The sequence below is a fragment of the Podarcis melisellensis genome (genome assembly GCF_964234715.1).
Source record: "Podarcis melisellensis genome assembly, chromosome: 2".
In the NCBI taxonomy this organism is placed as follows: Eukaryota; Metazoa; Chordata; class Lepidosauria; order Squamata; family Lacertidae; genus Podarcis; species Podarcis melisellensis.
In genome coordinates, this window is record NC_138529.1 from 10521528 (window position 1) to 10544512 (window position 22985).

Consider the following 22985-nt stretch of genomic DNA (forward strand, 5'->3'; position numbering starts at 1 on the left):
CCTCCTCATCCAAGTGACTTTCTTTTGGGATTTTTTGTCAGGCAGCCAACGGAGGTTAGAAAAGCTCTCAGCCATGTGCTCGGCCATGTGCTCCTTTGGCATGCCAAAGCATCCATCTCCCAGCTCAAGAACATCTAAGGACATGGTCTGAACTGTAATAAACAAAAATCTGCCCTTATTCCCTTATGGGGGACACAAGAGCCCTTATGGAGTCCTTTGTAGGTTCTCCATTGGTTGGAGAAAATAAGAGGCCAACCAGAGAATATTGAGAAGCAAAGCAGCTCGTAAGCCTGATCTTTATTGAACTTTTGCAACAGGGTGCTCCCCTCACAGGCAGGAAAGGAGAAGGACCCAGGACCAAGGTGTGCCTGTCCTTATATAGACATTTTAAATTGCCTTCCCTGGAGCTCAAGACCACCCTTCCATACATCATACATACATCACAGAAAAGGCGGTCTACAACAGAAATTCGAATGTTTTTTCCTGTCTGCCAGGTTATCTGATAATGTCTTATCTGATTGCCTTTCCTGGTAGTCTGCTCATTCCTTTGAGATGGTGCTTACTCAGTTCCTGAGACAATGGGAAGGTTCCCTCACCCCCTCCCTCCTTGCAGAGAAAACATTTGGTCAGTTTGGGAGTCAAAATGGTTTCAGGGCGGTCTTCCTGTGCTGCTCCAGACATGTGGTCCACATATCCATGTACGCACCTGGCTGGCACATTTATGAATATATATATATAATTTCAGAACCTTGCTTGACTCCAACTCCCACCAGCTCCAACTATCACAGCCAATGATGCCCAGGGATGATGGGAGATGGAGTCCTAACAATATCTGGAGGGGCAACACAGCTTCCTCAGTTCTGGTCCAAAGGCACTTTGCTGAAACTAAGCAGGTCTGGGGCTGGTCAGTTCTTGGAATCAAGGCGATTCACTTGGGAAAACCCGTGCCTTGAGTTCCAGAGGGTGGAGAGACACAGGTGTACACGAGATAGATTAGTACGCTGCCTCTGTGCACCCTCTCTGAAAGTGCAGGTAGTTGATTATTTCCCCCAATATATTTTTGTAGCTGAGGCAGAAACAAGCTAGCTGCACACTGTTGGGCTTGCCCTTTCTTCACAGGAAGGGAGGGGTTGTCTTGAGATAATCTTGCAGGGTTCGATGTTCCTTGGTTACCTCTAGAGGGGAAGCACAGCCTCTGAAATTCTGGAGTTGGCCTGAGAACTGTTTCCACTGCCTCAGAGTGCGTGCAGGTCACAACTCCTTTGCTGCTGAACTTTGCCACGGACAGTTGTGACCGGCAGCCAGGTCAGCTTCAAGGTAGGTTTGAGATCTTTGACTCACGTATCTGTGGAAATCAAACACTTTATGCTCCAGGAACGCTTCGGCTAGAATAGTTCAGGTTGCCGTTTCTTTATCTTTCGCCACCTCCGAGTCAAATTGTGAAAGAATAAGATTTCACGAACTTTCTTTATCTCTGAGCAGGCAGCACAGAATGACTAATCCGTGTAATAGATGGAGGTCATCGCTTGTTTTGAAGGCATGGTTTTACTCATAAACAGTGTCTTCTGTAGAAATGTATGTTTTTACTCACAAGTTGTAAACAGTGTGTTGCTCAGAAAAGCAATTAAGTTTTGAAATCTCATTGTTTTTCATAGCTTTGCAGAATTTTCCAGAATTTAGATCAGATTTAGATTGCAAACATGTGTCTTACCAGCATGTATTTTGCTCGAATGGTTTGCACACATAACTTGTCTGGGATAGTGCTTTTACGAGCAAGGGATCCCCAAATCTTGTTTCATAATGAGAAATTTTAAAGGACACAACATACCCAGAGGAGAACCTAGGATCCCTTGCGCTCTCGGCAAGTAGCTGTATTGGTGCCCCCCCCCTAAAAAAAACCCTCCACTTTTCTGCAATAGCCACATTAGAAATTACTAAATTTTACGCAACCCAAGTATTTGAAGTGTCTGCATTGCGGGTGATGCAAGATGGAAGGGTGGGAAAAAATTGCACGTCTTTGTGCAGCGTTGCAAGAAGCACAGGAAGATTCTCCCACGTTTGATCTCACTACGACAGCAACGTTGTATATGCACATGTTTGTGCCAGTCTCAAACCTTCTTGCCATTTCTCCTACTGCTCAGCTCTCCTACGCAGCTTTTTCTTTTCTTTTTAAAATAGTTTTTATTAAGGATTTTTGTGTGTTACAAAACAGATTCAGGGAAAGGTACATCTATCGTCTCCACTTCCAGTTCATAGAGTCTTTTTCACAGTTCATTTACATTTAGCGAGAGACACTTTTGTCACAGACGTCTTGCAGTTGCGGAAAAAGAAAGGAAGGGAGACTGGGAGGTTATTGTTCTTTCATTCTCTTGCCTAAAGTGTTAGTGTAGGGGTTTTTTTGGGGGGGGATCCTGAGCCTACTTGGCTGTGTTCAGTTGACTGCAGTGTGGTTTGTTTGTAAGGGGGGGGCTGGTTATGGGGTCAGGTTAGCCATATTGATTTGTATGCTGTTGGTGGGGGGGCGGGGATAGGTTGTGGCTATGTATGTGATAAAGCAGGCATAGGGAAACTCGTCCCTCCAGATGTTTTGGGACTACAACTCCCATCGTCCCTAGCTAACAGGACCAGTGGTCAGGGATGATGGGAGTTGTAGTCTCAAAACATCTGGAGGGCTGAGTTTGCCTATGTCTGACGATAAAGGAAGTGCTTTTTTTCTAAAAATATGTTTAGGGGTACTCTAATTTTGACTCCAGAAAATCACCATTTTATAGTTCAAATCAGGAAAAATAACTACAGTAAATGGACAAATGCACAAAATGTTTAGGGGGTATGCGTACCCCTACGTCCCTCCCCCCAGAAAAAAGCACTGGATAAAGGGGAACCATACTGAGAGGGAGGCTTCCAATTTTGCTTGTTCCCGTGCTAGCTTGTTTGTTGGTCAACTTTTCTAATAGGGCGGTTTCCCATACATTTTGCTACTGGTAGTCCAGCTCATCTATAATAGTCTCAAAGATAACCGGAGACAGATTTCTGGGGTGATTTTTGCACTCACACCCCTCTGGGCCTGCACCCCTGGTGGGGGCTGGTTTCACCAACCCTTGGGTATGCCTCTGAATACGCCTCTGTTTCAGGTTAATGTGTCCAGCCATCCTGAAGCTGTGGTCACAGTCCAGCTTCTCATGTGGCAGGCCTCATGTGCAAGTTATAAATGCAGGCTACAGTTCCACCATTGTGTTAAAAAGTGTATTGTATTGACAGTGGCACTGATAGAAGCCTTATGTGTGAGAGGGTCATTGGACTCAGTTGTAGAACCAACATTCATAGGAATCTTATATCTTGTGGTCAGTTTATTAGTCTGTCCAGCCACTCAACACTTCCAAACGTTGATTGTTTTTAGATGTTTCTTACTGATGTGTTTGCTGCCTTCGGCTCCTTTGGGAGGAATTGTGGGATACATATATATAAATATCCAGTATTGTCTACTTTATGGGACGCAGGTGGCGCTGTGGGTTAAACCACAGAGCCTAGGACTTGCTGATCAGAAGGTCGGCGGTTCGAATCCTCGCAACGGGGTGAGCTCCCGTTCCTCAGTCCCTGCTCCTGCCAATCTAGCAGTTCGAAAGCACGAAGTGCAAGTAGATAAATAGGTACCGCTCCAGCGGGGAGGTAAACGGCGTTTCCGAGCGCATCTCTGGTTTGCTAGAAGCGGCTTAGTCATGCTGGCCACATGACCCGGAAGTTGTACGCCGGCTCCCTCAGCCAGTAAAGCGAGATGAGCGCCGCAACCCCAGAGTCGGCCACGACTGGACCTAATGGTCAGGGGTCCCGTTAACTTTTTATTGTCTACTCTGATTGATGGCAGCTCTCCAGGGACCCCAGGCAGAGGTCTTCCATATCACTTGGTAGTGCCCGGATCCTTTGGATTCCCAGAGATCTACAGATTGAAGCTGGGACCTTGTACAACATGCATAGCATATGCTCAACCACCGCGAAACTTAGGCTCCTGTCCTAAGGAGCCTAATCTCATGTCCACGATACTGCCTCCGCCCTTCGCCCAGCAGTAATCCAGCTATCCTTTTCTGTACAGGAGGAAGGGAGCAGCATCTCCTCCAGTTCCCCTAACAACCCCACTCTGCTTTTTAATCTTGCTTACCAGGCTATGTTTCCCACTGGGTGGACTGTGAGACTCTGGCTTCTGTTTATACTCCTTGCAATGGTACATGCAGAGAAGATGCTGGATTCAGGTAAAGTAGAGAGATGGGTTTTGCACATGTGGAGAGGGGGAGAGTGTCAGAGTTTCACCCTTTTAGCTGGCAGTGCAGCAGACCCTCCGAGTGTCCCTGTTTTCCAGGAACGGTCCCAGAATTTCAGAAGCCATCCTGGATTCCGATTTGATCCAAGAATGTCCCACTTTTCCTTAAGACATCCCTATTTTCATTGGAGAAATGTTGGAGGGTATCCTCTGTGTCTTTGGTCCTTTGGTCCAGAGACTGCAGCTGGTTGCAGCCCCAGTGGTGAGTGGGGCTTCTTCTCAGGCAGATATCATACCAGTGCGAGGGATCCGTGCTGGCTGCCTGTTAGCCACTAAGCCAGTTTTCAGGCACTGCTACTTGCACACAAAGTCCTAAGTAACTCTGGACCAGGTTACCTGAAAAACCATATTCCTCTTCACTGCCTGCGATCAGCTAATGGAATCTGGTTGGTTTTGCCATGGCCTGACGATAATCTGCTTGTGGTAACATGGAGACAGGGCCTTTTCAGTGGTGACACCAGTGTTGTTGAATGTCTTCCCTGCTGAAATACAAGAGGCTCCAGCAAAATTGGCATTTTTACACAAGGGTTCCCCTAATTTAAACTTGTGGCTTGTTTTTACTGTTTTGATTTTTATGCTGTTTGACTGTTTTATTGTATATTTTAATTTGAGATGTCTTAGGGCTTAACCACACTTACCATTTGGCCCGCACTTTCCAGGCACTGGTCCATGCTTAAAAGCTCTGTGTCTGAGCAGTTTTTTTACTGCTCAAATGAAGCAAACGTCAATTCAGGTTTTCAGCTAATTGCTGTTTGCTCTGATTGAGCTTTAAAGAACGGGTTTCTGCAGAGAAAGCTCCAAAGGGAAAAAAGGGGGGTGCGATAGAATGAACAGAGGAAAGGTAAGTGTGACTAACCCCCTAATGCTGTTGAGCATTTTAATTGTGAATTTACTGTACGGTTAGAAGTCACTTTGGCATAAAAGTGGTATATAAATTAAATAATAATAATCAGAATTAAGCTCCATTGTATTTCATGGAGCTTACTAGCGCTTAAGTGAGGGAGGGGATTTCAGCCTTATTGGCCTGTGCTTGGGGATTGTCTGACTGCGTGTTCATGAGGTTTAGCAGCTTCCCAACAATGGGTTTGGAAGAGGAGATGGGAGATGGAACCAGACTGGCCAACCAGACTGCCTGGGGACTATCAGGTGTGTCAGCAGGGGGGAGTGGGAGAGAGAGAGCTGGCATTAGCTCACCTGTGTTTCCTTTGCAGGTTCATGCCAGCCTCATCCCTCCTGCCACGAGTGCATCCGTTCCCATCCCAGCTGTGCCTGGTGCAAGCAACTGGTGAGTATCACAGAAGCCTATGTCATTTTCCTTTTTCCTCAGTCTAACTCTAGCATATCCTTTGGGGGACCAAGGAATCATTTTTCCTAGGGTTGGCACCTCAGAGCTTAATTTGCTGTTAATGTGTTTTTGTTTAAAGCGTTGGGTGGGTGGACTGACTACTCAGGGCTCGAAACGCCCAAACATGTGGCTTTTATTCCTTTAATACTGACACAAAGGTACTCTGTGCATGCCCAGTGGCACCCTTTTCTCCAGACAATTGGTGGGGGGAAATAGGTATTTCTGACCACTACCTGATATGTGGCAGCAAGATTGACTTGCTTGCTTGAGCCATCTGAAGCCTGTTGCCACTTTCCTGTGTTGCAACCTCCTCCTCCGCCTTGCTTGATCCACTAGCCTTGGTGGATTGACAGGCAAACACTTTGGACTCCTAATTGCACAGGATAATTCTCCCGGTCCAAGCAGTTGTGCCCATTGGCAAAAGAGGCGAAACATTTCCTTGAAGGTGGCAGCATCTGGAAGTGGCAAGCTACCAGCCTGGCCTCTGACTCACCCCTTGTCCTTTCACTGTGGTTTCTCTCGCACAGACTTTCTCTTAAACTGTGCAAGAGAAGGTCGTGTACTGAGTCAGCAAGAATCTAAACCAGCAGCACTCTGGAAATTTGAGGCTCTTGAAGCCCGTTCTTTAAAGAAGCAGATGTGAAGGAATATATCCCATATAATGATATAAAGAGTGCCTCTGAGCACGTACAGAGCTGTGTGTGTGTGTGTGTGTGTACAGAGACAGAGGAGGAGAGAATTAGGGAGCACAGCTTCCTTCTGGGACAGATGGTGGTACCTCGGGTTAAGTACTTAATTCGTTCTGTAGGTCCGTACTTAACCTGTAACTGTTCTTAACCTGAAGCACCACTTTAGCTAATCGGGCCTCCTGCTGCCACCGCACCGCTGGAGCACGATTTCTGTTCTTATCCTGAAGCAGAGTTCTTAACCTGAAGCACTATTTCTGGGTTAGCGGAGTCTGTAACCCGAAGCGTATGTAACCCAAGGTACCACTGTACTTAACCCAAGGGACCACTGTACAATGATACGCTCTGTAACTGACTGTCCTAGCTCACGTTCACAGGGCAGCTGATGAGGACCAACATATCACTTCCTAACAGGATCAGTGTACGCATTTTAGCACAGCACCGCAAGACAACCGTTTCCTGTCCGCCCACCGGGCAGCAGGCCATAAAACTGTAATAATATCCCTCCGCTGACATCACCCGTAGCCCTGGCTCTCTCTTAACATGGCAGGCTTGGTGAGTCTCATCTGGGGAGGGGGCAAGATCCTACCTTCTCTCAGGAAATCTTTCCCAGAACCCTCTTTGCTGAAATGATGAAGGCCTCGTGCCCTTCCACCCTCCTAGCCCTGTGGAGCTGGGCCCCCACACCCAGTACCACCCCCTCAAAAAAACCCCAAACACCAAAACCACACTTCCATAGAAAAGAACTATTGCTCTCACTACCCACTGTTCACTCTCCCAGTGCCGGAAAGCCAGCCAGGTGCCCTGCTAACCATGAGGGAAAGAGTCGCTCACCACATCCTGCCCAGATGTTTGCGTTCAGGCTGAAGCTTAATTTTTATGAATTGTACATGTACGCACATGCCTTGCCACTTTCGTTACTGTAAATTGCCTTGTGAGTTTTTAACAGCGGCGGCGCATTGAAGGTGGGGGAGAGTGAGAGAGAGTTCCTTCGATCAGACGTAGGTTTAAAACCATTATAATTGATTTAATGATAAACCCTCTCCGGGATCTCTCAGGCTTTACTGATCTTAATGGTTTTGTTTCTCAAAGGAACCAGTTTCCTAAAAGAAAAGTAGGCATAGGCCTAGCTTTGCTGCATGTGGCTTGTGTAATTTGGCCATGTATGCATCAGTAAAAAAGGAGGGAATGCCTCACCCTGCCCACCCCATATAAGATGCAGATTTGCATAGCATTTGCATATACTAAGTTCATGCAAATTATGAAATAATTACTGTGATTTAAAAAGGAGCGTGCTACATCTCACTGGGTGGGTGTGGCCACAAGGTGGCTCCTGTTTCTGCCCAGGCTGCTGTCTAGGTGCTGCTAACTATTGATGGCTAACTTCAAGGCCTCCTCCCTGTCCTCCTTTCTTCTTATGGTTCTTTATCTTTATCTTGGGCTACAACTTTGTAAACTTCTATTGTGTTACCTCTTACTCCAAAGGTAAAGGGACCCCTGACCATTAGGTCCAGTCGTGGCCAACTCTGGGGTTGCAGCGCTCATCTTGCTTTAATGGCCAAGGGAGCCGGCATACAGCTTCTGGGTCATGTGGCCAGCATGACTAAGCCGCTACTGGCAAACCAGAGCAGTGCACGGAAACGCTGTTTACCTTCCCGCCGGAGTGGTACCTATTTATCTACTTGCACTTTGGCGTGCTTTCGAACTGCTAGGTTGGCAGGAGCAGGGACTGAGCAAAGGGAGCTCACCCCGTCGTGGGGATTCGAACCGCCGACCTTCTGATCGGCAAACCCTAGGCTCTGTGGTTGAACCCACAGCTCCACCCGCGTCCCTTCTTACTCCAATAAACACCCCTAAATGCTACAACTTTTACTCATGGAGATGCCAGACCCACCTGATCATTTTGCTTTCCCCTTTCTGAACCTTTCCCTTTTTGAGGTGGGGCTGCCAGTACTGTACATACTGTTCCATCTTCTTCCTTGTCGCTGTTTGCATGAGTAGAGAGGGCAGGTGAGCAGAACAATGACAGCAGGAAGGAGGAGGAGGAAGAGGACTATCGGGACCAGCAAGCTCTGAGGGGTGGGCTAGAAGGGGCGTGAGCCTGGGCAGTGGCCGGAATGGTGACCCTGATAGCCTGAGAATGCGCATTGCGCTTTCTGTCTTATGGTGTGTGTGGAAAAGACACTGATCTCAGCACCCCATAGGATGGGTAGCGGGGTAAATTGTTTATCTGGCTGCAACAGCAATTCAAAGACAAAGCAGCATTCGGGCCTGCAGTTTTTTCACCTATAAAACAGGAAACCACTGCCGCTCCACTGATAAGGTGGTGGTGGCTGCCTTTTTGCATGTCTTGTCAATTTTGGTGGTGGGTTGGGAGAAGAGTGGGGAAGGAGTCCAGCCGTTGTTGTTTTTACTGCAGAGGAGCCCCTCCAGTGCCACACGTGACAAAGACATTGGCACAATGGTGGTTCCTTCATTGCCATGCGCTTCTAAGCAGGTGGACGGCGGCTGATGACAACTGTGATAATGTTTCTATTTTGCTTAATGTATGTAGGGTTTGGTTGTCAGCGTTGCTTGTGCAGGTTCTCCGCTGTTCACTTGTGTTCCTTTGGTGGTGAGAAAGGTTGGGGTTGGCCTTAGGGTGTGGTTGTTTGTGATTGGCTGTGGTGATCTTTGTTTTCGTATGTGAGTGGGGTGGGTGGGTGTTTTGGATCAGGTTAGCCATACTGATTTGTATGTTGTTGGTGGATTTGTGTCCTTGTCTTGTTGGGCTGTGTGTGTGATAAAGGGGAGCCATACTGGGGTGAAGGCGTCTTCTTCTGTTTGTCCCCATGTCAGTTTCAGTTTATTGGTTAATTTTTCTAGTAAGGCTGTTTCCCATACTATTTGGTACCATTGGTTCTGGACGCATCTTCTGAAACAGCACCATCAAGGGGAGAGTGAAGATGAACAAATCCGTTGCAAGCTAGTTGCAGCAAGTCTCGGAGGGTTACGAAGTTACAGATTCCGACCAAGGTTTCACTAGTCCCTTGAGGAGCCATGCTGGATAGTGAACCCTGGAAGCAGTGGTGGCCGAGAAGTCATTTTTCTTTGCCACCACTTCATTTTAGCCACTGCCATGTGCTCCAGCCTGTGTTTGGCTGGCTTTGTTACAAGATTTGTGACGTGCTCCAGCTGTCGCCCAGCCTCCTTCATTCTCTGAAGTTCACTGGAAAACCCTGAGCTCTACAGGGTCAGAGGAGTGATCCCATTGATTTTCTTGCTATTCCCTAGTAAGATTAGGTCCTTGGCAGGAGCATCGGTCTTACTAGCCAGAAAATCCCCGGGGCATTCAGGAATCCCTCGGATACCATAAGTCTGCTGGGGAATGGGATAACAGATTGGTCCCCCAGCACCCCTACGGGTTAAACCTCCCCAGGAAATGGTCCAGCCATCACAAAGGTGTAAGTATGCCACTCACAACCATGGAATGAAAACCAATTTACTAAGACATTGCTACGAATGTATAAGTGAATTTTAAAAACAAAAACCATACTTTTTTTGAAAGTTTTGGGAATGGGGAACCTGTGGCCTTCCAGATGTTGCTAGACTACAGTTCCCATCACCCCTCACCATTGGTTATGTTGACTGAGATTTGGCAACTTTTTGGAGGGCCATAGGTGCCCCATTCTTCTTTTAGATTACTGTATTTTTTCGCTCTATAAGACGTACATTTTCCCCTCCTAAAAAGTAAGGGAAAATGTGTGTGCGTCCTATGGAGCAAATGCAGGCTGCACAGTGCTCCCTCTTGCTGTTCTAGCTTCTGGCTTAGCCGCGTGCAGCCTCTTCTGGGCAGGGGGAGCCGTCATCCTGCTGCCTTGAAGAGGCTGCGCAGCTATTCCAGAAGCCAGAAGAGCAAGAGGGATCAGTGTTTGCTCAAGAGGCTTTGTGTTGCTTTCTTGTTTCTTGTTTTCCTCCTCTAAAAACTAGGTGCGCCTTATAGTCAGGTGCGTCTTATAGAGCGAAAAATACGGTATGTGCTGGACTCCCAACTCCCATCAGCCCCAGTCAACATGTTCAATGGTCAGGAATCAGTTGCCCTGTGTTCTACGCATTTTTGCAGCCATTTGGAGAGAGTCCTCTTTGCTCCGATTCCTGTTCCCATGTGTTCTTTCTTGCCTGCCCCTCCAAAAGAAGGGTATGTGTGCATGGAAGCAATGCTGGAAACTTGTCCGCTTCCCATTCCCCCCTCCCTCCCTCCAGGATTTTGTGCAAGCAGGTGAGTCAGACATGGAGCGCTGTGCCCCTCGGGTGGAGCTGGAGCGTCGTGGCTGCCTCCCCAGTGAGATAATGGATCCGCACAGCGGGCAGCGTGTGCTGGAGGACAGGCCCCTGAGCAACAGCACCCAGCGCCAGAGCTTCACTCAGCTCGCCCCGCAAAGAATTGCTCTTCAGCTTCGGCCTGGTAGGTCCTCCCTCCAGCCTGCCTTTTGCCAGTTTGGGTTGTGTTGGAGCGGGTGGGAGATAGTGATGTTAAATTCTCGAGAATAATATTCTCGAGAATATTCTCAATCAATGAGAATATTAGAGAATTTTCATTTAAAATAGGAGAATATTCGTTTTCATGCATTGAAAATGATATAATTTTAATGCATTGAAAATGATATAATTAGTTAATATATATGTTTGTTCATGGGTAGACTTGTTCAGATGGCAACCAAAAACTGTACAGATACTTTTACTCAATGGGGCAGTGCAGTGAATTCACATTCTTTGAATTTTTGCACCAAACTTGAAATTGAAAATTCAACGTGAATGACTCACTTTAATCACTGAGCCTGCCACTAACTGGATATTTACCATCAACTTTGAATTCTAATTATGTTGTATATGTATGAAATGTAGCTTTTAAAGAAAAAGGAATATAAAAATGTTCATCAAATTAAATGAATAGCATTATTAAAACCTAGAAAAAATAAAGATGTTTTCTGTAGCTCAAATTTCAGAGCTGCCGATGGTGAATGTCACAATGCCCAGTAATGTAACTGGATAAAAAATAATAATTATTAATTAATTACACCGGCAACATCATAGCTTGACTTATTATTTACTCGATTTTTAAAATGTGGGTTGTAAAACTGGTTCTTACATTAGAATTTGCAGTTTGTAAAGAATGTTCTCCAGAGAATTTTCTCATTCTCAATAATATTCTCCAGAGAGAAAATATTATGGGAGAGATGGCTGTTTGGCAGGGATGCTTCAGGGAGAAGCACTGTCTTCCTCCTCTCTCCTTCTGTGAAATCTGCACTTGCTCCCTGTCTTGGGTCAGCATCCAAAGGCAGAGGAATGGCCAGCTTCGATTAAACTTCTCCTGACCTCCCTCCTTCACCGATACGATGTATGTGGAAGAAATAAAGAATTGTGAATCCACTCAGCTTTCTCCAGCCTTCCTTTTGCCTGCTTGGGTTGTGTATCCCTCAATTGTTTCCTGAGACTCGAAACGGCATTAGGGCCACCAGCACAACAGTAAATAGGCAAACCTTCAGCAATTTGTGTTATTGATGTGAGCTGGATATAATCTTTGTGCAAGGTACTCATCATTTATTATTATTATTAATTACCCACACTTCACCGTAAGGTCCCAGGACAGGTTAAAACAATTCAAACACAATATTGAAAACAGTTTAAAACAATATAGCAGTTGTAGTCTCCCCAAACAATGTTTATTTTTTACAGTCCATTGCCTATATCCGTGGCTTTGACCGCACCATAGCATTAAAGCACATTTGAAGCACATTCTTTCCCTCAGAGAATTCTGGGCACTATAGTTCACACGTCACAGAGTTACAATTGCAAGTGACCCTTTACAAACTACAATGGCCAGAATCCTTTGAGGGAAAGAATGGGCTTTGGATATAAGGACATGCCCATTCATTATTGCATATGTGTTGTTTGTGGTGATCATGCTGTTAGGAATTACTTGGAATACTGTAGTCCCTCCACTTTTTTGGAAGTGAATTCATGGTTTGGACATGTCCAAACCATGATCTGATGTGGGAATTGTAAATTACATTTCTATCTATTTAAAAGATTTTAATCATACTGGATTTCAGGGTGATAAAGGTAAAGTGACCCTGACGATTAGGTCCAGTCGTGACTGACTCTGGGGTTGTGGCGCTCATCTCGCTTTATTGGCCGAGGGAGCCGGCGTACAGCTTCCAGGTCATGTGGCCAGCATGACTAAGACGCTTCTGGCGAACCAGAGCAGTGCACAGAAACGCTGTTTACCTTCCCGCAGGAGCGGTACCTACTGATCTACTTGCGCCTTGACGTGCTTTCGAACTGCTAGGTTGGCAGGAGCAGGGACTGAGCAACGGGAGCTCACCCCGTCGTAGGGATTTGAACCGCCAACCTTCTGATCAGCAAGTCCTAGGCTCTGTGGTTTAACCCACAGCGCCACCCGCATCCCTCATGTATCAGGGTGATACACAGCATAAAATAAATACTGCCCAGGGGTGGGGTGCTGAGGGAGAGGAAGCAAGCAAATGGCTCCTAATAGGCTAAAACCTCTCCAATTAAATTGGTAAAAAAATCCATTTAAAAGTCTGGCTGAAGAAAAATGTTTTGCCTAGTATCTAAAAGATTGTGGTGCTGGCATGAGGGAGACATTTGCTTCTGTTAATAGCTTGCATACATCTCTGATGGAAGAGGTACATTGAGAACGGCCTTGGCCTAGTCATCTGAAAACAGGGTTGGAGGGACCCTGTGGCCTTCTGGGTGTTGCTGTTGGACTCCTGCCCCCATCAGCCCCAAACAGCATAGCCCATGACCATGGATGGTGAGAGTAACAACCACTGGAGGCTCCCCAGGTTCCCAGGCCCTGGCTAAAATGAGACTCGGTGCTCCTTCACAACACTGGAAAGCATACAGACGGTATCTTGCTAGCACTGAGGGTTTGACTCCCTCTTCCTTCCTACTCTGTGCATTCAGGCGAGGAACAGAGGGTCACGGTGCGCTTCAGACGGGCTGAAGGTTACCCTGTGGACCTGTACTATCTCATGGACCTGTCGTACTCCATGAAGGATGACCTGGAGAACATCAAGCGGCTGGGGAACCATCTGCTAGCTGCCCTACGTGACGTCACCACTTCAGTGAAGATTGGTATGCTGATCTGGAAGCAATGCTATGGTGGTGATGGTGGCAGTTTCAGGGCTGGGAGGTGGGTTAGGCTGAGAGATGGTGATCGGTTTGGATATCCCCAAAAAACACAAGGAAAATCTTTCTGTATGCCACCGCAGCTGCGAGGGTTATAACAGCTACACATTGGAAAAGCAGGTATATACCCACCACATCTGATTGGATACGAAAGCTAACAGAGTACACGGAGTTAGACTCCTTATCAGAAAGAATCAAAGATAAATCCAAACAGGAGCTTGTCTCAAATAGGAACTGTTTTAAGGAATACTTGAAGCGTAATTGCTGCAGTCTGAAAACGGGGACAGCCTTTGAGTAGTTTCTGTGGATAACAATTTTAAAAGGAAAATTGATACATGAGAAAATATTATAAATAAAAAGATAATGGATAAATATAGACAATATGTTTATGAGTACAAAACGGAAGAGACGGGAAGTCACTTATTTATGAGGAATATTATGATTTTAAAATTACATCTCTTTTCTTCTTCTTTGTGTACAGTAATGCTTGCTGATCTATAATAATCATAATTATGAACATAATTTGAAAACAAGAATATGTATAATTGTAAGATGTAAAGTTATGATGCAAAGGTGTACTTGTGAGTAATAAAGGAAAACTAATTTAAAAAGAGAGAAATGGTGATCGGCCCATCATGGCTGGAGTGGTGGATTTGAACCTTCCCAAGTCCTATTCCGACCTCTTTGACACTGCATGGGCTTTCAAATGCACTGTTAGGTGACGGGAAACAGCAGGATCTCTTTGTTACAGGGTTTGGCTCCTTTGTTGACAAGACGGTGCTGCCCTATGTGAACACAGCACCCTCCAAATGGCAACACCCCTGCCCTCACTTAAACGAGACCTGTCAGTCGGCGTTCAGCTACCAGCACGTGCTGACGCTCACAGACAACGGCAGCGAGTTCGAAAGCAGGGTCAGCCAGCAGCGCATATCTGGGAACCTGGACACGGCTGAAGGGGGCTTTGACGCTATCATGCAGGCAGTGACTTGCAAGGTGAGATGGCTTTACGTGCATGGCTGATAGAGGAGGTGGTGGCTGAGAAGGGAATGTAGGCCCTGATGACAATAAGGCAGGCACAGGAGCATGTGTTCTTCCGCATGCACACACATATGTGAACCCAAGCATGTGCAAACCCTAAACTATGCTAATCTTCCTGTTGTACCTCTGGTTAAGTACTTAATTCGTTCCGGAGGTGCGTACTTAACCTGAAACTGTTCTTAACCTGAAGCACCACTTTAGCTAATGGGGCCTCCTGCTGCTGCCGCACCGCCAGAGCACGATTTCTGTTCTCATCCTGAAGCAAAGTTCTTAACCTGAAGCACTATTTCTGGGTTAGCGGAGTCTGTAACCTGAAGCGTATGTAACCTGAAGCGTATGTAACCCGAGGTATCACTGTATATAGTTGTGAGGCATGGGATAATACATTCAAGGTGTTCCCAGACCATCATTGTTTTCATTATTCTCAGCAAGTTCACAGTTCCCAATTAAAGCTGACCAGGAGGTCTTGCACAAGAAAAAGTTCAGACTTTCTGCAAAAAGGAAAGTCATGGAGAAATGCAGTGGAAAGTGTGAGGCAACACTTGCTTTGACGCAACATCTTCTAGCCTCCCTGTAAACAAATCAGAATAAATGCTCAAGAAACAGGTCATCTGGAATTGCCTGAATGTTCAAATTGTGCACTGTTTGCTCTGGGCAAATGAGAACAGTACAAAGGAACAGCCCATAGCAATGAAGATTTCATACAGGGTTGGTCCACCTGAAAATTTCATCTCGGGTTCAACTTCCAGGTATGGGGTTGCTGAATTACCTACTGATCAATACTATTGGGTTTCCTAACCTGGAAACTCTACTGGTTTTGCTCCAGTCATCAGCAGCACTTAACAGTATTTGACAGCTGACATGCAATAGGTGGTTGCGTCCAACAATTGCCATATAATTTAAATTTCACGAATTTTATCCTAAATTGTTCAGCTAAGTGGCGGGAAACCTGTGACTCTCTAAATGTTGTCAGGATCCAACTCTCATCTTTCCCAGGCAGCATGTCAGGGATGATGGAAGTTGGGAGTCTAGCAACATAGGGAAGGCAACAAAGCTTAGCCACTTTGGTTTGGCCAATAAAAAGAAGCCAATTTCAAAATTTGAAATCCAAATACTGAAAGCAAATGTCACTGGCAAAATCCTGAGTGTTGAAATCTGTAAATGATGTCGATCTTGAAGTTTTGGTTCTGCTAACCTGGTACCTAGAGATGCTATGTTCTTGTGTAACACTTTGTGCCTATGTAAGGTAAAGGTAAAGAGACCCCTGACCATTAGGTCCAGTCGTGGCAGACTCGGGGGTTGCGGCACTCATCTTGCTTTATTGGCCGAGGGAGCCGGCGTACAGCTTCCGGGCCATGTGGCCAGCATGACTAAGCCACTTCTGGCGAACCAGAGAAGCACATGGAAAACGCCATTTACCTTCCCGCCGGAGCCGTACGTATTTATCTACTTGCACTTTGACATGCTTTCGAACTGCTAGGTTGGCAGGAGCAGGGACCGAGCAACGGGAGCTCACTCCATTATGGGGATTCAAACTACCGACCTTCTGATCGGCAAGTCCTAGGCTCTGTGGTTTAACCCACAGCGCCACCCGCGTCCCTTGCTTGTGCCCATGTACAGATTACCAAAAGCAGAAAGCACTGGGCTAACTGTGGAGGAAGGCTTGCATGTGGGAACTGCAGTGTAACTTCCCTCTCTACTTCCAGGAGCAGATTGGCTGGCGTAATGTGACGAAGCTCTTGGTCTTCACTTCGGATGGCACATTCCACATGGCAGGAGATGGGAAGCTGGGCGGCGTCTACATGCCCAACGATGGCCGCTGCCACTTGGATGCCAGAGGGCTATATACAAAAAGCCACCTATACGTAGGTCTCTTGTGGTCCTCTTGAAAAACAAAGTTAGGCAGAGATTGCCTCGGGAGACAAAAGAAAACAACAAGGTTCAAAGTTGGGTGATGTTTATGTTTGTGCTCAACCCCCAAACCACAAAAAATGTGGCCACTTTTTTGAGTTCTCTAGAATTCTTCATCAGTTAAGAAGTTACACAAGTGAAAGTCAGCTGGATAGCTCAGTTGGTTAGAGCGTGGTGCTGATAACACCAAGGTCGCAGGTTCGACCTGCATTGCAGGGGGTTGGACTAGATAACCGTACGGGTCCCTCCCAACTCTGAGTCTATGGGAGCCAGAAAGGTCAGGCCACACCCAGGTGCTGGTGGTGATGATTTTGAGATTCACACCAATAGTATTGGAATTGAAAACGAAATTTGAGATCATGACTCAGTGCAGTTGTATCACTTTCCCGGCTACTTAATGTTGGTTAGGCGGTTTGTGGGTTTCTTCTCTGTTTCTTTCCCCCTTGATCTTGTGTGCATCTCCCCACTTCCTCCCCCTTCTTCTCACCCAAGCACCCACCCTCCTAATACTGTGGTTGGCATTGCAAGTGCAACAGCACCTCCCTAATCACAGAGTGCGTGCTCACTTTTACTGATGGTTGTAGTGGTTTTGCCACTACGTGTGATCATAACCATGCTTGGCTCTGAATGAGACCAGCTGGAAGAGAGAAGGGAAGGGATTGTGAGGCCAATGGGGAAGGAGGAGGTATGTGTGGACCTGTTTCTGATTGGTTACCTGTGGGTAGTCCCATGCTTCCATAATGGCACCCCACATTCCCCAAACAGTGCTAGCCAATGAAGTGCAGAGAATCATGATGCTGCAGAGGAGTTAACTCCCACTACAGAGGGAGAGCTAGATGTTAAGAGCCATTTTTGATGGCAGGTGTATTATGTAACATCACATCTTGTATGGACATTGGGAGTACTGTAAATGTTGTGGAACAATTCCAAGCTGGCTTCTTTAGCATGAAGAATAGTCTTGTCAATGCCTCATTTTGTGTGCTTTGAATAAAGTTGGCAGCTAGTGATTTAGAGTAGGGAGGGATGGCTTCTGTTCCTAATAATAATAAAATATAAATAAATAACATTTCATTTATACCCCGCCCATCTGGCTGGGTTTCCCCAACCACCCTGGGTGGCTACCAAAAGAATATTAAAAACATGATAAAACATCAAACATTAAGAACTTCCTTAAACAGGGCTGCCTTCAGATGTCTGCTAAAAGTCAGATAGTTGTTTATTTCCTTGACATCTCATGGGAGGGCGTTCCACCTGACACCGCAGGTGCCACCGCCAAGAAGGCCCTCTGCCTAGTTCCCTGTAACCTCACTTCTCGCAGTGAGGGAACCGCCAGAAGGCCCTCGGAGCTGGACCTCAGTGTCCAGGCAGAACGATGGGGCTGGAAATGCTCCTTCAGGTATAGTGGGCCGAGCCCATTTAGAAACTGCCCATAGTTAGTTAGCCCCATTGCTTGGCTCAGGCTCTCCAAGGCCTACCATCAAAGGCCCTTTCAAGTGGAGGTGCCAGGGGCTGGATCTGAGACCTTCAGCCTACAAAGCAGGAGCTAGGAGCCATTAGAGACAGAATCTGGTGTTCTTAGCAGCACAGGAAACCCAAAATTTAGCTGAAATGGGCCACAGTTCAGTGGCAGAAGGTCTCAGGCTCACTCCCAGGTACGGCTTGTCTGAACCCAGAGAGTTGCTGTCAGTCAGTGTAGACACTACTAGGCTGGACAGATTAACAGACCCTGCCTGCCCACAGTCTCGCCAGAGTGGTGCATGCTCTAGTTATCTCTCGCTTGGACTACTGCAATGCGCTCTATGTGGGGCTACCTTTGAAGGTGACCCAGAAACTACAACTAATCCAGAATGCGGCAGCTAGACTGGTGACTGGGAGCAGCTACCGAGACCATAGAACACCGGTCTTGAAAGACCTACACTGGCTCCCAGTACATTTCCGAGCACAATTCAAAGTGTTGGTGCTGACCTTTAAAGCCCTAAATGGCCTCAGTCCAGTATACCTGAAGGAGCGTCTCTACCCCCATCGTTCAGCCCGGACACTGAGGTCCAGCTCTGAGGGCCTTCTGGCGGTTCCCTCGCTGCGAGAAGCCAAGTTACAGAGAACCAGGCAGAGGGCCTTCTCGGTAGTGGCACCTGCCCTGTGGAACGCCCTCCCACCAGATGTCAAAGAGAAAAATAACTACCAAACTTTTAGAAGACATCTGAAGGCAGCCCTGTTTAGGGAAGCTTTTAATGTTTAATAGGTTATTGTATTTTAGTGTTCTGTTGGAAGCTGCCCAGAGTGGGCAGTAATAATATTTATTATTATTATTATTATTATTATTATTAAACAGTCTGACTCTGTACAAGATCGCATCCAGTGTCCCAACGACCTGAAAGTCAAGATCTTGGCTTAAATAATTTAAAGTGACTAATGACATAAATTCATACAGTACCGGTATATTTTTTCAGCATTTGTGGAATCTGTGGCCCTCCAGGTGTTACTGAACGCCCAACTCCCATTGGTCCCAGCTAGCATGACCACTCCTGGGAGCTGGGAGTTGTAGTCCACCTGACATCTGATGGGGCACAGGTTAGCCACACTTGGTTTAGATCTGAAGTGCAGAGAGTCAAGGCTTCCAGATTCCAACCCCCACCTCCGGCAAGAGAGGTAAATGTAGAGTGGGGGAAGAGAGGAAAATGTAAGCGGAGACTCCTTTGAACGTGACCCCATTCTCTTGTCTCTTTGCAGGACTACCCCTCAGTCGCGCACTTGGCCGAGGTGCTGTCTGAATCTAACATCCAGGCCATATTTGCCGTGACTGGGCCCAGGCTTTCTATGTATGAGGTGAGTGCTGAACCGGAAGGCAGAGGAGTAGGGGAAACCAGAGGGGTGTGGGTGTGCCGCTCACTCTGACTTTTCCCTTTCCTCTCAGGAACTGAGCAAGCTCATACCCAAGTCTGTGGTTGGGGAACTGATGGAGGATTCCAGCAACGTGGTGCAGCTCATCGCAGACGCCTACAGTGTGAGGCTGAGTATGGGTAGCAAGGGGCAGAACCCCTTGGGGGAGGGCAAAACAGGCCCACAGCAGCCCCCTGGAATAGAGCCAAGCCCAAAGGGGGAATGGACATTCTGTGAGTTACCGTATTTTTCGCTCCATAAGACGCACCTAGTTTTTAGAGGAGGAAAGCAAGAAAAAAAATATTCTGAACGAAACACTGGATGTATGATTTTTGTGGTGCAGGCTGTAGCCAAGGATATGCTATGTGATCTGATGGTGAATTTGGGGTCACACAATGCAAAAATCCTGAGAATCCATGTGGATCCATGCTTTGTAACCATGTTTTTGTGCCATTGCAGCCCCAGGCAACAGTGGGTGCATGATTTTTTTTGGTGCAGGCTGTAGCCATGGATATGCTATGTGATCTGATGGTGAATTTGGGGTGACCCAATGCAAAAATCCTGGGGATCCATGCTTTGTAACCATGTTTTTGCACCATTGCGGCCCCACACAACAGTGGGTGCGTGATTTTTTTGGTGCAAGCTGTAGCCATGGATATGCTATGTGATCTGATGGTGAATTTGGGATGACCCAATGCAAAAACCCTGAGGATCCATGGGCTTTTACCTCCCCCCTCCCAGGCAGCCTCCTTTATCTCTAGTGTCCCTTATCTCCCTCCTTGATCGCTTGCTGATCAGCTGCTTCTTTTCAACACCCACTTCCCTCTTTTTTTTTAAAAAAAAAAGCATTATCTGCTTTTCACCCCTAGGCAATTCGGCTCCAGGGACCACGCATTTGCTCCATAAGACGCACAGACATTTCTCCTTACTTTTTAGGAAGAAAAAAGTGTGTCTTATGGAGTGAAAAATACGGTAATTATATTTTCAAGGTGGACACCACCACCACTGGAGTCATGTTAGCCTGTTGCAGCAAACGAAGGTTCACATTTTCAATATGAAAAGCATGTGCCATCTAGATTTTTATTTTTATTTATTTATTATAAGGTGGTGTACATAGTTCTCGCCACCCCCAATTTTATCCTCACAACAACCCTGTGAAGGTAGGATAGGCTGAGAGAAAGTGGTTTGGTTTGCACCTCAAGGTAAGCCAAGGTATGACTTACTGTGACTGCCTGAACGTTCTGGCTTCCAGTGATGAACTTGCACCCACTTTCCTCCTCTGGGCCTTTTAGTTCAATGTTAGGATAGTAGCTAAGCCAAGGTTTGGCTTAGTGCATTATCCAAGCCTGGGGTCATGGTTAAGGTCTCTCCAACCTTAGCCATGGCCTGAACCAATAGGAAACACCCTTGTGACTGAGGAGGAGAAACATGCAAAACCAAACCATGGCTTAGCTACCACATCACACTGACCAGGGAGAAGCAAAGCCAGGAGGGAGTTCATGCTAATGATTTGGCATAGCTGTGAACACAGCTAGAGTCCCAGATTCACCCAGTGAGCTTCATGGCAATGTTGGGTTTTGATTCCTGGTCTCCCAGATCCTAGTCCAACACACCACACTCTATATAGGGCAAGGAAGACCTTTTCATCTAGGGGAGATTAGCTAGTGATCCTGAATGCATTTCCTCCTGGCCTGGCTTGCTTGCTTGCTTAGTTACCTTGAGCCACCTGTGGGTCCACATTGATGCTACAGTATGTCTGAAGTTAAGCGAGGGTGGACCTGGTCACTGCCTGCATGAAGACTGCTGGGGAACCACATGCGATCTGCTGGAACTTTGCTCAGATAAAGGTCCCATGAGTCACCTTCTGCAGCACTGCAAACTGCCAGGATGGGAAGCCAGTTGTGTCTCTCAGAGCTTCCCTGGCTAAGAACAGGATACAAGTGAATAAGGGACGCGGGTGGCACTGTGGTCTAAACCACTGAGCCTCTTGGGCTTGCTGATCAGAAGATTGGTGGGTCGAATCCCTATGATGGGATGAGCTCCTGTTGCTCTGTTCCAGCTCCTGCAAACCTAGCAGTTCATAAAGCACACCAGTGTAAGTAGATAAATAGGTACTGCTGCGGCGGGGAGGCACAACAATGTTCTGTTGTGCCAGAAGCGGTTAATAATAATAATAATAAAATAAATAAAATTTATTTATACCCTGCCTATCTGGCTGGATTTCCCCAGCCACTCTGGGTGGCTTCCAACAAAATATTAAAATACAGTACAGTGGTACCTCTGGTTACGTACTTAATTCGTTCTGGAGGTCCGTTCTTAACCTGAAACTGTTCTTAACCTGAAGCACCACTTTAGCTAATGGGGCCTGCCACGCCGCCGCCGGGCGATTTCTGTTCTCATCCTGAAGCAAAGTTCTTAACCTGAGGTACTATTTCTGGGTTAGCAGAGTCTGTAACCTAAAGCATATGTAACCTGAAGCGTATGTAACCTGAGGTACCACTGTAGTCTGTTAAACATTAAAAGCTTCCCTAAACAGGGCTGCCTTCAGATGTCTTCTAAAAGCCTGGTAGTTGTTTTCTCTTTGACATCTGGTGGGACAGCGTTCCACAGAGCGGGTGCCACATGACCCGGAAAGCTGTCTGGACAAACGGCGGCTCCCTCGGCCTGAAAGTGAGATGAGCACCACAACCCCATAGTCTCCGTTGACTGGACTTAATCGTCCAGGGGTCCTTTTTACAAGTGAATAGAACAAGAAAGCACTTCTGTTCTGTACCAGATTTGCTGATTCTGCCCTCTGCTGGCGATGGACACTAGGTAACATCCAGCTAAGACTGTGGACACATTTGGAACATACATACTCTCTCAAAGAATCCTGGGAACTGTAATTTGCCTCTCAGAGCTATAGTTCCCAGCATCCCTAACAAACTACTGTTCCCAGGATTATTCAAATGTATGGTGTGTACTGCGTATGCTTAAATTATGCATAGAGGAGAGACTGAAATAAATGGATGAAAGTCTATTGGCTGCAATGGGCCTACTCCTATGACTAGTATTGGATATCACCCACTGATCAGGTCTGAGGATTCATGGGCCTTGGAAGAGCCTATGAATGTAATAGTGAGCTAGAATACTAATAAGTTCAAAGTGCATTACATACCCAAATATTATTTACAACAACCCTGTAAAGTTGTCCAGCATTATCCCACCCCAAGTGCCTAGAGTCAGCAAATGACTGTGTTGGGTCTTGAATTGTGGATCTTTGGATCTTCAGCTCAACAACTGGTGCTACGGTGTCAGAAGGCAGACACTCACCCGAAGTATAGGCTCACGTTCTCATGGCTGGTCTCCCCACAGAGCCTCTCGTCCACTGTGAACTTGGTGCACTCTTCAGACCTTGCTCCTGGCATCGCCATTGCTTACGACTCGCACTGTGGCAACTCGGAAACTTCTGGGCGCACGCAGGGTGGGGAATGCCTTGGCGTGCGCGTCAACCAGCAGGTGAGCACTTAGATCGGGGGTGGTGAACCCAATCTTGGCCTACGTGTCCCTTGGAACTCCCCTGAGGCCACACCCCCTCTTTACAGGCCACACCCCCTCTTTACAGGCCACACCCACTTTA

General features: G+C 46.8%; 1 protein-coding gene across 1 annotated transcript in view; it reads left to right on the forward strand.

Moving 5' to 3' along the window:
• ITGB7 (integrin subunit beta 7) overlaps nucleotides 1-22985 on the forward strand; it is a 42840-nt gene that overhangs the window by 12638 nt on the left and 7217 nt on the right. The window contains 9 exon segments of the mRNA XM_081898544.1: nucleotides 4157-4244; nucleotides 5524-5597; nucleotides 10586-10787; nucleotides 13313-13483; nucleotides 14289-14530; nucleotides 16282-16440; nucleotides 19217-19312; nucleotides 19401-19490; nucleotides 22721-22864. Of these exon segments, the coding sequence (XP_081754670.1) occupies nucleotides 4157-4244; nucleotides 5524-5597; nucleotides 10586-10787; nucleotides 13313-13483; nucleotides 14289-14530; nucleotides 16282-16440; nucleotides 19217-19312; nucleotides 19401-19490; nucleotides 22721-22864 (1266 nt within the window).